The sequence below is a fragment of the Mus musculus genome, chromosome 15 (assembly GCF_000001635.26).
Source record: "Mus musculus strain C57BL/6J chromosome 15, GRCm38.p6 C57BL/6J".
Taxonomy (NCBI): Eukaryota; Metazoa; Chordata; class Mammalia; order Rodentia; family Muridae; genus Mus; species Mus musculus.
In genome coordinates, this window is record NC_000081.6 from 21,531,635 (window position 1) to 21,546,113 (window position 14,479).

The 14,479-nt window shown below is 35.1% G+C and overlaps 1 protein-coding gene across 11 annotated transcripts in view; it reads left to right on the forward strand.

Annotated features, from left to right (window-relative positions):
• Cdh12 (cadherin 12) overlaps window positions 1–14,479 on the forward strand; it is a 1,149,544-nt gene that overhangs the window by 1,082,757 nt on the left and 52,308 nt on the right. For all 11 annotated transcript variants that reach the window (XM_011245344.3, XM_011245342.3, XM_011245345.3 and 8 more), the window contains one exon: window positions 5,783–6,036. In XM_011245344.3, coding sequence (XP_011243646.1) covers window positions 5,783–6,036 — 254 coding nt within the window. The remainder of the gene's footprint in view (window positions 1–5,782; window positions 6,037–14,479) is intronic.

Here is a 14,479-nt window from a genome sequence, read left to right on the forward strand (position 1 = left end):
AATAATGAGTACCTGGTTTCAAATCTATGCATGGCAATGAGATCGTGTCAAAGCTGTGGAGGAGGTTTCAGGGTGCTCCCTTCTGCTCAGTTGCCAGCTAAGTCTAGTTCAGGTTTAAGGGAGAGCCTGCCTTAAAAAAACAATGTGCAAAGCAATAAAAAGAGACATCTCCAATGGACTTCTGTCTTCCATGCTAAATACATGTACCTATACCTTCATACAGATATGCACACATAGAGAAAGGTGCATGTGCAAAACACTTGTAAACACACACACACAGAAAAAAAAATAGTCCCGTTTATACTTTCCCTTTGATCCTTTCTAAACTATGAATGTAGCAAATCTATTAGGCTGCTTTCAATGCTCTGGACATGTCTTTGCAGCCAGGTCATTGAGCTTGTCCAGTATTTCTTCTGGGTCAGACTTCCAACTCACTATCCAGCCAAGGTTTTGACATAAGCTTGCTTGGTTCTTCATTTCAACTTTTGCACTGGCTCTTCTCCCAGCCTTCTCACCTATATTCATTCCCTATCTTTTACTCCAAATGTGTGTGTGTGTGTGTGTGTGTGTAGCTCCAGCTGTTCATTCTATATGAATATGATTCTGCCTTTCAACACCAGCAAGATACAGAGGAGCAAGTACCTTCTCTGTTGCCACTTTTGACATATTCATTAGACACAGAGAAGTAACATCTCATTACACCCCACTGAGTGCAATTCTGTACTTGATTCATTCTACAAAGAAAGCACGGCATGAAAAATGCCTTCATGAATCCTTTTTCCCAACTTTTACTTTCTTCTGAAAATGCAAACATTTCATTTCAGCTTCCTAAGATGCGTGTGGTACATACATTTAAAATGTTTGATTCTCATTATATTTTGTGTCCCTAGAAGTAGTTCGCCACATTTGTAGGTTTTTTCCTCAATAAACAAAAATATAGCACTAAAGTACATAGAATTTTTTTTAATTTAGTTTTTACACTCCATATTCTACTCCCGGTCCCCAACCTCTGACTGCTCCACATCCCACACATCCTCTCCACACTCACTGTCTCCACGTGGTTGCCCCACCCCACCCCACCTGACCTCTAAACTCCCTGGGACCTCCAGTCTCTTAAAGGTTAGGTGCATCATCTCTGAATGAGCACAGACCTGGAAGTCCTCTATTGTATGTGTGCTGGGGACTTCATATCAGCTTGTGTATGCTGTCTGTTTGGTGGTCCAGTGTTTGAGAGATCTCCGGAGTCCAGATCAATTGAGACTGCTGGTCCTCCTACAGGGTCATCCTCCTCTCAGCTTCTTCCAGCCTTTCCCTAATTCAACCACAGGGGTCAGCTAATTCTGTCCATTGGTTGTGTGCAAACAAGTGCATTTGACTCTTTCAGCTGCTTGTGTCTTTCTGGAGAAAGTCATGAGATGTGCCTTTTTGAGAGTGCTCCATAGCCTCAGTAATAGTGAAATTTCTATTGGCTAAAGAAGTATTTTATGTTTGTTAACTGTTGTTTATTTAGGTACATTTATTTTTAATCACATGCACTATAAAGTTAATTATATTATACAATAATAAAAAATAAGTTGTATTGATTTCAAAAATGGAAAACAAGCAGATCAGAAAAGAAAGCTATAGCTTAATGTAAATTTTAAGTTTAAAAAGCATAGATGTTCTATCATGTGATAAAGAACTTTGTTAGTAAATGATTTTTACTATATGTACTATATGATTTTATATATTTTACTATAATATATATTTATAATATATATTTATAAATATAGTATTTTTATGAAATATAGTATAAATATATACTATATTTATATCTTAGTATAAATATAAAGATATTTCCACATATAGTAAAATACATATATTTAATATATATTTAATATATTATATATGTGTGTATATAGATATATATTACTCAAAACCCAATATTTGACTAAATCTTTTGCTACATTTAGGATTTTTTAATTGAAATTTGCACGAAGAAGTATTGGGGACTTTCACAGCTCTGCACTTGATGTGATTTGCATTGTGTCAGCTACAAAACGCATGTTAAAATTATTGTCTCTAATTTGAGCCATTTGAATATTAAAAATTAAGTTAATTTGTTAAAACTATCAATACATGTCAGTATTGTAATAAATATGAAACTCAGTATATTTTCATAGGAAACATTAATAAATTTCTATTAAGAAGTTTTGACCCAACATATTTTGAAACAAACTGAGTGAAATGTGTGTATCTTAAATTTCATAATTTACTTGGAAGAGAGTGTGCATAAAAATTCTGTTTATATTACATAGGTGCACATACACACTACACACACTTACAATGGTGATATACATCACAATTTTGTTAAAAGAAAATCTGTCAAAGATCCATGTATCCGACTAATTTTACCCTGCAAGGACATTCTCCCCTCATACTGTGGCACTTTCAGGTTTATCCACAGCTTGGTCATATTTTATTGAAATATTGATTTGAGTGCTTTCATAGTGATTATGAAATATGCATAGTCTCCTTTGCCTCCTTCCAAACTAGAGTTGAGATTATTGATCATAAAACCCATCCATGAAAAAAGGTGATTTCTTCTCAAAACTAACTTCATCCAGAATGCTCTATCTTTATCATCCAGACCAATGAGCTTACATTACAAACGTTTATCCTCTAAGTCTTTCCATCCTGTGTTAGTATGATATAAATCTGTTTCCAACTCTTCGTCCAAAAACAACCTGTTTCTTTTCAGGTGATGACATCGTCTAATCATTGCTTCCTTGAAAGTGTGCCTTTCTAATGACGATTAAGACTTTCTAGACTCTGCATGGTAGAATCTTGTTAATGCAGGATACAGTTTTTGAGAGTGCTCACCTTACTGTGTTGATGAAAAGATACATGTCCTTTATAAATTTGTTTTTGTCACTTATTATGAGTGCCCAAGTCCTCATAAGTAACATCTTAGAAAACAGCCACAAGCTACCTTCAAAAAAAAAAAAAAAACAAAAAAAAAAAACAAAAACAAAAACAAAAAACCTCACCCATTATGTCAAAGGCTCAATTCTATGTCAACATTTTAAAGACCATACTTATATTTGTATAATTTGCCTTCCCTTAAAACTCAGTGCCTTGTTTGTTGACATGCTTTCAAATTCACATGCTATGCCTACTCTCAGTCTTGGACTACTAAACACAGATGTTGGGGGCCCTTGGAGAACACTTAGTAACGATAATAAAAATAAAATATTAAAATAATAATAAGTGGAAACACTTCTGCATTTTGTCCTCCAGAGATATTGATTTTCAAATTCATAAAAACATCAATAAATGGAGTCTATCCATTTCTATATAACATTATGTAGAAGCAGGAACTTTGAGAGTCCCTGGGGGATGAGTCACCTAATATTTACATTTAATACATCCTCTGAAGTGAGAGAAAACACCTGCACACTCTGCTCTTCATTGTTGTGGCTATTCTGCTCCTAGGCAAAAAAAGAATGTAAACAGGAAGAGTCACTACAATAATGTAGCTTGCCTAACTCTTCTTCTTTCAAATTCAGAGTGATATTAAATGTACATTTTTATAGAATTAAAATTTTGAATTCTTATTGCATAGCTCCCTACAATATTGTCTTCCCCTCTAGCTGAGGTAAGTAACATATTGCTCACCAAGGAGACAGGAATTCCTCACTTAAGCCATGTTTTACCAATCATTTCCCTTCTCTTCTATAATCTTTATGTTCTAATGGTCTGTGAATGGTGTTAGAAGGTTCTCTATTTATTGTGGGAGAATTATATTCACTCAACTTCTCAGAAATATTCAGTTTTCAAAGATTCTGAGCCAGTCAATGTCATCTGTACTTCTTTTACACACTAGCATTTTATTGTGATTATTAGCAAGTGAAGCTCCTTATCTCCAATTTAAGATAGCAGTAAGATTAGTGATTTGTTAAATGCAAGGAAAGAGCCAACTGATGATTCTACCAGCTTTTGCTGAGATGCTTCCTTTTCTCAGGAGAGATTGCTTAAGGGTCAGGGTCACCAAAAAGGAGCTCTGTCTTGTATATTACTGTGATGTTTCTCTGAAAGTTTTTCTTCAAGACAATGATCATTGCTGGATGTAAGTTTTCAGTTGCAAAACAAATCTCTAGGTACAAATAGGTTCTCCCCAATGCACTCCCAACTCTTAAACTTGACCACTTAATCTTTGCCAACTGTGTTAGGAGAAGAGTTCATAAAAGCCAGAGACAAGACTGTCTTCAAAAATGATGTATAATAAATAAAAAAGGGAAAGAAATGTAGAATTGCCTTCTCTGGCCATTACCTTGAAACTGACATACTGGTAGGGAGCCAAATTCATCCATTCTTTTACTGCAAAGTAAAATAATTAATTTTAAGGCTTGTCTGGAAGGAATTTTTATAATCGTGCAAATGTAGACATATCAATGGGTAGGAGAAATCGGGGAGAGAGATGAGGTGGAAGTGGTGCACATGACTGCATCCTAAGACACAACAACTCATTCTAAGATACACGACAGCTTTTTCTAAATATGTTGAAAGTAAAGAGATAGGAAGTATCAAATGTCATACCATATATCATGAATTTCTTCCTTATAAATTACAGTTGAATTCTTATATGTTACTCCAACACATTTACTCCCTAGGAAGACCTTTCAGATATTTGAAAATGTGTGCTTACCTTTCCTTGTGTTTATTGATTCAAGCTAAGCCTTATCATAAATGCAGCGTTTTCTTCATTCTTCATTGGCTCACTTGGATTATACTATTATATATTAAACTGCTCTTAAAGTCTAGATCCTCAAGCGTCAGCCATCCAAGCTCTGGGATGGTTACTCTGTAACCAAACAAAGCAGCTTCCCCCACAATGCTGAGTGTGATCCACCACACTGGCCATCACAGCATAGGGAGCTGAGACAGAAGGCTTGTCAGCTCAGGGCCAGCTTAAGCAACATAATGTGAGCCTCTGTCAACTCAACTCATTCCTCCAAACAAAGTATCTCATTGCTACAGTTATCCTAGCCAATAAAGTGTTCAGATATGGAGATGAAAGAACTGATATTTAGAGGTAGGAAAATATATCTACACAGAGCATCAGTGCATATGGACAAATTAACTTCCACTGTTACTTCCAATGTCTTCTGTAACTTAGCAATATGTTTCAGGTCATAATTCTTTCTGCTGTTTTCTGACAATGTACTGCAGCATGCATTAATTTTTTGCATTATTCTTGGAATGCAAACAACTGTAATTACCCAACCTACTGACTTTTACTCACTCTTTCTAGATAAAAATACCAGAGCATTGAGGACCTTTAAGAAAAAAATGGTAATAGGGGAAAAATAAGAAAAGGGAATATCTAACATTGTATGTGATCCTGAAATCTAAATAATCAAACAATTTCTCTGTTGCTCTACTCTTTCGATCTTTACTTCTGTCCAGTAGATGTCAGTATTGGATAAAAGCATAATAATGTCTTCCTCACTGTTTGCACATTGCCTAGTAGGACATGAGTAGCCCTGTCTACTTTGATGTGTAGATGTAGATTTTGTCAGTTCTGTGTATTAAGATAATTAACATTGCAGGTTTCTTCTACATCCCGTTTATCTTTAATGTTCTTAAATATTTACTTTCACTTTCTCTACTCTGTATTCTTAGAAGAAAAGCTGAAACGTGTAATTAATTAGAAGCAGCTGGCAGATTGCTTAGAAGCAATGTTCACCATTTTCTGCCCAGATCTATATAATTATAATTTTTCATTTTGTCCTTATTACAGCCTTTAGATTTTGAAACCAAGAAGGCATATACTTTTAAAGTAGAGGCCTCCAACCTTCACCTTGACCACCGCTTTCACTCTGCTGGGCCATTTAAGGATACTGCTACAGTAAAAATCAGCGTGCTGGATGTGGATGAGCCACCAGTGTTCAGCAAACCACTGTACACCATGGAGGTTTATGAAGACACTCCTGTGGGGACCATCATCGGAGCTGTCACAGCACAAGACCTTGATGTGGGCAGTAGTGCTGTTAGGTATGAACAACATTTTTTAAATGCTCCTTAGAAAAACTAAATGAGATCAACAGGAATTAGCAAACTCAATTATTAAAGGTGCTGCCAAGGAATAGTGGTAGATCATGTGCCACAAAATTTAATTACTTCTTATTAGTGTGATGGTAAAGTATTGCCATAGAAATTCAATACAAACAACCAATGTAATTACTTACAATACTGGTCACAATGTTGCAATTCTGGGTATGTCCCTCAAACTGACTAGTCATTTGTTTTTTCATTTGTAAAAAGGACTGAGCAAAATAACTTCAAAGAATGATGCCAAAGAGTAGTGATATCAAGGTACTACCACAATACATGAATTAGTTTGACATAGTTTGCACTTTCTTTAAAAATCTATGTCCTGCTACCCCATGTTGATTTTGAAAATGAGGTAGTTGTAAGATTCACATATTGGAACCTATTGATCCACTGTAATAGCATAATATACTGTGTTTGATATGGTGTGTGAATGGTTGCATAGTAGCAAGTGTGAGTGACCAATTTAAGAATACGAGCTTTTTTTTTTTTTTTTTTTTTTTTTTTCCTACCTTGCAATGTTGAGAATTGAAACTAGGCCCCTGTACTCAATAAACAAGTAATTCACTGCTGAAATAAATCTCTGCATCTAAAGGGGGAGTTCTAAAGCAAAGTGACTGTGCTAACAGAGGAAAATAGACATAACTGTTACAATTGTTTTTCATATGAAAACCAATTTAATGGTAGTCTTTGCCCAATGATTGCATATGATTTCAGAAATAGGACCAGGAGTCTGTATGGTTTTTCTTCTTTTAGTCATCTGAATCCATTCCCCAAAGTTGCATATTTAGTTTAGCTTTCTCTGAAAATGTACCCCATGAGGACTTAAGATAACTTTATTTTTCACAGTACTGGATACTGCAAAGTTTAAGATACAAGGGCTCGTAGAACTTGCTTCTGATAAATTACTTTATTCTTATGCAAATTGTTACTTTTTTTTTGCTGGAATCTATACAAGGAAAGAAATTAGAGTTCTTCATGGTTAATTTTGCACAGGCATAAATCATATTATAAGGGATACTTTAGCATCAAATAATAGCTCTCAGAGGATGCAAATCTTCATTTGGACTGGGGAATTTCAATTCACGATTCTGTTATGGAAGTAGACACAGGTATCCCACACTTAACATTATATTCTAGACCACTGACTTTCTTTGCCTTTTCACATATCAAATAAAGTTACCTCAATCAAACAGCACTCAAAGGCTTAAATGATTCCATTGCTAACATAAGAGTTTAACATTTAGTGTCTCCCCTCAATAGCCTCTACCAAAGACACAGGAGTTTCCTTGTCAGATCCACTGTAGCGAAGTTCTTTGTAGTAGTGATTCTTTGAAACTAAATTAGTTATGTGATTTTAAAATATGTGCCATGTCAGTGATAGACCAGATTGTAACTTTCCATATAAGAAAGAGAGAATGAAAGAACAGTGGTGTCTATACAGTTCTAAATGATAGCAGGGGAACTCCACTCAAGTTGAAGCTTTATTAAAAATGATTTCTCTCTAGGTCAGGGCTTCATCTTACAGATCCACTGAGTGTGGAGTCTTCTATATCCGTTAGAATGATACACAATTCATATAACTGTAAATCCAGTGTCCACACTGTGGAGTTCTTACTCATCCTCACCTATCCAAATAGGTAAAAACTGCAGAATATTGACTACCTCTAGCCACTTGTATTAGCTTGTTTTTTGGCACATACTGCCACTATTTCACAAGCAAACGTGCTTCTCATGTCCCATGATGCTGACTCATGAGTAATTATTTCAGTGATTTGGCACTTTTTAAGAAGTCTAAAATTGCTCCTGCAATTTTCGCATTTCTCTGTTTTCCTTAATCCATCAGCCAGTGGGTCTTGTGTAGCATTTCTATTGCTGTCTCCAATTGTCATGATGGATAAAATCTTTTGTTCTATGTCAAGCAATTGTTAATGTGTATTTGAAATAATAACCCTAATATATTTTCTGAACATTCATTTTTGTCATATTTCTTTCTTTTTGTAATATACAAAAACTAATGTACTTCAAATTTTAGTATTCTGATATACTTTTGATTAACAATCCTATCTTCAATTAATTTATCCACTTTAACTTCTTTCTGTAAGTCTAGAATACCAATCTAATTCATAAATGTTATTCTTGTTGAATGTCAGATAAACATAGTTTTATCTCTCCAGAGTTATATTGTTTTATAGAAGAACATTATAACCTGAAAACTACCCTTTTCTCCTCCTTCCCCTCTCCTTCTTTCTCCTCTTCCTTTTCCTCTTCTTCCTCCCCCCTCTCCTCCTCCTTCTGCTCTTTTTCATCTTTCTTTGTCATCTTCTGTCACCCATGGCTTAGTATTTGAAAGCATTTTCTCTAATAGAAGTATACTCTGTATTATTTTATTGAAATTGTGCTTAAGTTTGTCATTTTTCTGTGTTCCTGCAAGCCTGCATGTACTTCTCCCCACCCTCCTTCACATTCACGGTCTCTTCAACAATATGACTCTCATTTCTCTCTAATATCTCATCAGATTGCCTTTATTATTTGTGTTCTTCCAAGATTCTAATCAAGGTCATTGGAACTCTCAAAGAACTTTTATAAAATTATCTAGTTTCTCTCTTACACTTGATTACTTACCAGAATCTTCCTAAGTGCCTATATAAAAATTCAAAATCCTTCCACCTGATGGGTATCTTTTAGTTTCGTATTTGTTACAAAGGTATCTGCTACTTGGCACCAGTTACCATCCTGGCATTCTCAGTTTGCTATGACAGAGCTCCAAAGCCTTTGGAGCCAAAACCATTTGCATGCCTCAGTCAGGAAACGTTTTAGTCTGTCACTAAATGGATGATAGATGCTGTGTCTTAGTAACATCCTCATCTTTCAAGGTTCAGTGACATCCCCATCTTCCTTGGCCAGATGGTCTTTTTATGTTCATGCAAGGAAGAAAGGACAACTCACTCAAACTCCTTTCAAAAGTCAACTATCAGGCTAGAGAGATCCCATAGCAGTCCAGAGCAGAGACTTCTCTATCAAAGAACTGCGTGTGTGTTCCTAGCACAAAACTGGTAGCTCACAACGACCTATAGCTCTACCTCTGGAGGTTTCAGGATGTTCTGTGGGCTTCACAGACACTGTAGGATCATGGTGTGAAAAAAGAAAAAAAAAAAAAGAAAACAAACATGCTCGAGTATATACACATACATATTAAATAAGTATTTTAGGACAATAAGCTCTTTCCTAAGGATGCCACCAAGATTCTTTAATTTTCCTGTATTCCAAAGCCTCATATCCTAATTTCATATTTAGGTTAATATTTTGACATATGGATGGGTGTGTGTGTCTGTGTGTGCATTTATGTATATTCAAAGACTTCTGTAAACATGGAGATGCAAGAGAAAATCCCCAAGTCTCTATCTATTACTATCTATCTTATTTTCTTTAGATGTAGCTTATTCATGAAACTCAATGTGGTCTGGAGGACAAATGATGATTCTTTCACTTAACTCTACAGTGTGCTTGTGTGATGGGCATGAGTGTATCATACCTGTTTTCATTTTACATTTTTTATATGAATGCTGGGTTCTCAACTCATACTCTTCTTCTTGTGAAGCAAGCATACTTATGAACTGAGCCACCTTTCCAGTTCCTTATATGAATTTTAAAAGGTTACACACACTCAATTGCAATCTTTCCCTCTTTAAATCCTGTTTCAAGTTCAAGAGTGGACTCAAGAGATGCACATCTGACTTCACTAAGGGAACAGAAACAACCACTGGGAACTCAACATGTCATTAAACCTGCTCTCCACGTTCTTCATTGGGAGCAAATATTTTTATATTTGTTATCCTATAAAAATCATCTTGCCTTTAGAAAACTATCCATAGACACACAGTAATTGGTGAGAGGTTCACAATACTATTATGTATTGATGTTTTTTTTTTATAGTAATGTGTTGTAAGTTTTCAGTCATGTTCCTAAAACCCATATTATTTCTCCTCATGCTATTGACTGTAAATAACATCTGTTGAAGAGATTTATATCAGCCTTTGTAGAACTAAATGGTCATTGCATAAATGTTAAATCTTTGCAAAAATTGAGAAGGTAGCCACATATAGGTAGAAACAGTGGACAGTTAAGTAAATGAACATTTCTGCCCACCAGCATATTTATAGTACACAGAAAAATGTTTAATGCATTGCTTGAATACAGTATTTACAGTGTCAATGCATGAAGAGATTTACACATTAACAACAATGGAATTCCAATCAATACTTCAATATAAGAAATATTGGGAGTCTGTAAGTGAGTATTATAGTGAGGTAAAGGGACAAACTTTTAAATAAAAAGTAAATGAGTAAAACACATTATCATGCCTGCACTAGAGATCAATAAAAATCCATATTTTAGAGAAACATCCTCCTCTGTCTTTAGTTTTGTTAAAGACACTATCATTTGATAGTCTTACTGTTAGTTAATTAAAGAGGTATTCTCTGGTTTATTTCTCATGAGAAACACTTATTTCCACAAAACAACAGACACAGATGGAGCTTAATTGATCCCTGTGAGCAGTTGTCAAAAGACAGACTTGTTCATGAATGACAGGAAACCTGTCTTACTTCCATTTCCTTTGGATAAATAAGGAATTTGACTTATGTCAGTTAAGAAACATGAGCCCTGATTCATTTATCACATAAAAATATGCTTGCTCATGTCTTACTAATAGTGAAAAGATATGTTCTTGAAACTTTAAAATGGAAAATTATATCATGTTGACAAAGGCTCTTTATATGTGTTTTAGCTTCCTGTCTTTTCATGGCATTTAGCAAAAATTCAAGGTTATACTTATTTTCATTTTGGGGTATTATTGTAAATTTTACCACCATTGCCACCATTATAATTTCTAGTCTGATCAATAACCAAAAATGAAATCACTTTATCAAGACCTGAATTGGATCCATAGAAAGGTTCACTTAGGTATAATGTTCAGCATGTAGAACACATGTGACCTCTTTATCATCAGTGTTGCTCCCTTATGGCTCCTTTCTCTTAGTTAGCCTTTGTCTTTGTGTGTTGTGTTGCTGACATTCTGTCGCAGTGACGACGTACCTGGGCATATCAAATGCAGGGAGAAGGGATTTTCAGAGCATGTTCAGTGCATTCAACCAATTGCCTCTATATTTCATTGCTGGGGCAACTTCATGTTGAAGAGATTTACAGGTAGAGCTGCTCACCCCATGGCATCTGAGAAGCAGAACAAGGAGACAGAAAAGAACCATGAACAACAAATAGTAACCAAAGGCATGCACCCATGATCTGTTCTATTTAGTCCTTCTCTAGGCCCTAATCCTTCATTTATCTATGAATTCTAAAGTGGGTGACTCCATTGATGGATCTTTAATCTTTGTGATACATTTATCTCTCACCAGTCCACCTGCTAGCAAGTAAGTGTTTCGAATTCGGAGAAGACATTTATATTCAAAATTTAAGAAAACACAATTTCCCAACTCTGATTTATGGTGCGAATGTTTGATTTGTTATTTAAAATAATAAATTAATACCTTGTGAAATCACATAGACTTAAGTACACCTACTACTTTTGAATGCTATATTCAATAAACTAGACATTTTAGCACAAATGTAAATTTTTTTTGTTTTGTTTTTTTATTTATTTTGATTCATATATTTTTTGATGTATTTGAGTAGTTTGCCAACAAGTAAACATGTTTACAATGTTTGTGTCTACTACCTGAGGAGTCCAAAAGCAGGCAGCTGATCCTGGAACAGAAGTTATGAGTGGCTGTGAGCACCATATATCTGTTGAGACTGACCCAGTGTCTTGTGTGTTGGCAACAAATGCATTTAACCACTGAGTCTTCTCTCCAGCTAATAGTGGTTTCACAGAGGGAAAAAACTGTGCAGGAAACTACCAAGATTTCAGTATTTTAACTCTGTTTCGTGTAAATAAATCATCCCTAGAAATTACTCCAGAGAAAGCCACCATTGTAATTTAGATGAATCATTAGCACATTATACACACACACACACACACACACACACACACACACACATAAATGCACAAACATATTTCTTTTTTAACATTTTTTAAACAGACTTATTCTACATAGTATTGGACATTCTGGATTCATCATGTAGTCTAGGCTGATGCTTAATTCAAAGAGATTCTCATTCCTCTGTCTTCCATATGTTGCTGCTGAAATTAAAGTCAGCAATACTGTGCCTGGCTCCCATATACCTTTAGTTTTGTATTTATTTTGGAGATCATATAATTATATCATTTTGCCATTCTCTTTCCTGCTTGAAACCTTCTCATATACTTCTTCCTGCTTTCTTTTAAATTCATGGTCTCATTTTGCAGTCACTGTTTTCACACACACACACACACACACACACACACACACACACTCCTAAATATAGGAATACAATTGGCCCAGTCTTTATAATTGTATTCTATTCATGTTTATGCTTTCAGAGCTGATCATTTAGTATTAAATAAGTAATTGATTTCTTCTTCCCTAGAGAACTTCTCCTGCTCTTAACCATTTTTCGGTTCACTATTGTTCTTTTTGTAGAGTGAGGCCTAGTAGACAATTTGTTGGCTTTAGGATGTATTCATCACATAATTTTCATATTATAAACACTGTAAGAAAGAAATAATGTAAATAGTATTCAGAAAGTATACTATATTATCTTAAAATATATCAATTTGTCTTATGAATTTTTTCTACTATATATTTGAATCATCAGTATTTTAATGCAGCAGGCAAAAGATTATTTTCTGTCTGTTAAATAATAAAACATAGTATATGAAAAACTTCATAGAACAGAAAACAGAAAACTGGACTCTGTAAGGATGAATTTTTAATGTTTACACTAAGAGAAGTATACCTTGGTTTCTGTGACAGAAACTATTACTCCTGGATTATTTCATTAATTATGAATAAGGATGACCACTTGCATTTAACAGTAGCTTAAATTGAATCCACTAAAACATATATTATGTATTCGTTTGAAAGGGTGCAGAAAATAAACTCAAAGACACAATCCTAAAACTTGAAAGGGAAGACAGAACTAGTGTGGATACATTGGCGATCACGGTGAAAAGAGGGAGGTACAGTTGGGCATCCAGTAGCTCAAAGGCACTCAAGGAAAAGTAAAGCATTAGGACAATGTGTAATATAGAAACCACAGCACTAGCTGAATCTGCTAATCCCTGGGGTGGTTTGCTCACTTTGACTTGTCACTGGATACTATTCTTAGTGTTTAAGACCCCCCAGGGAATTCTTGTTCTGAGTCAGTTTTTGCATGAAGTCTACTTGCAAATGTGCTGATGGCATTTACTTCCCATTAGCTGCATTTATGGCAGCTATGAAGCACAGAGATCCCTTTACTGAAATAAAGGAGTACCAAAAGAAAATATAAAAACATGTTTTAAAGAAAATAAACATTGACCCAATGACATTCCTGTGATAATGTTGCATAAACCCCACAAATATCAAACCATTCATGTGGCTGGCATGAATGAGATTCTAGGCTGCCTACCTGGAGTGGAGGTGTGGTTTATTTTGTTATTGCTCAAGCGCTGTTAATTTCAGATCAGGCATGAGGATCTGGTAGGTCCTTTGATATTCACATCCTCAGTGCTGTTGCTGAAAGTGGAAGAACAGGGGTGATTTCATATCAGAGGAAAAGAGAGCATGTGAATGTGGCTGATAATCATTTGTACTTTGGATGGTAAACACACTGTGCAATCAGAAAGAACTTTTTGCTTGGGGTATGAGTATGTGTGGAAAGCCAGTGTCTATGCATTCTGCTAACTAGGCTGACATATAGAGTTTGTGGCACTCTAGGACTGAATGTTGAAGATGAAGGTGGGCAGATATTGTCCCTGAAACTCACAAGGCTAGGTTTCAACACACATATACATCATAGGCTAGGCCTTATATCAAGTAAATAACTAAGAATTTAATTATACTGGAGATTATTGAATATAAATATAAAATTACCTCAAAATATCTAATTTGTACCAGTTATGATAGAGCCAAATTCTCAGATTGCCTTAAAAATTCCACCCATTCTTAGTTTAAAGGGTGATTAGCTATGTTTTAAGATATTAACCACTCTAGAAATCAGACTGGCAGTTCCTCAGAAAATTGGACATAGTATTACCCAAGGACCAGCTATGCCAATCCCGGGCATATAACCAAAGGATGCTGCAACATATAACAAGGACACATGCTCCACTATGTTCATAGCAGCCTTATTTATAAGAGACAGAAGCTGGAAAGAACCCAGAAGACCTTCAACAGAGGAATAGATACAGAAAATATGGTACATTTACACAATGGATTTCTAATCAGCTATTAAAAACAATGAA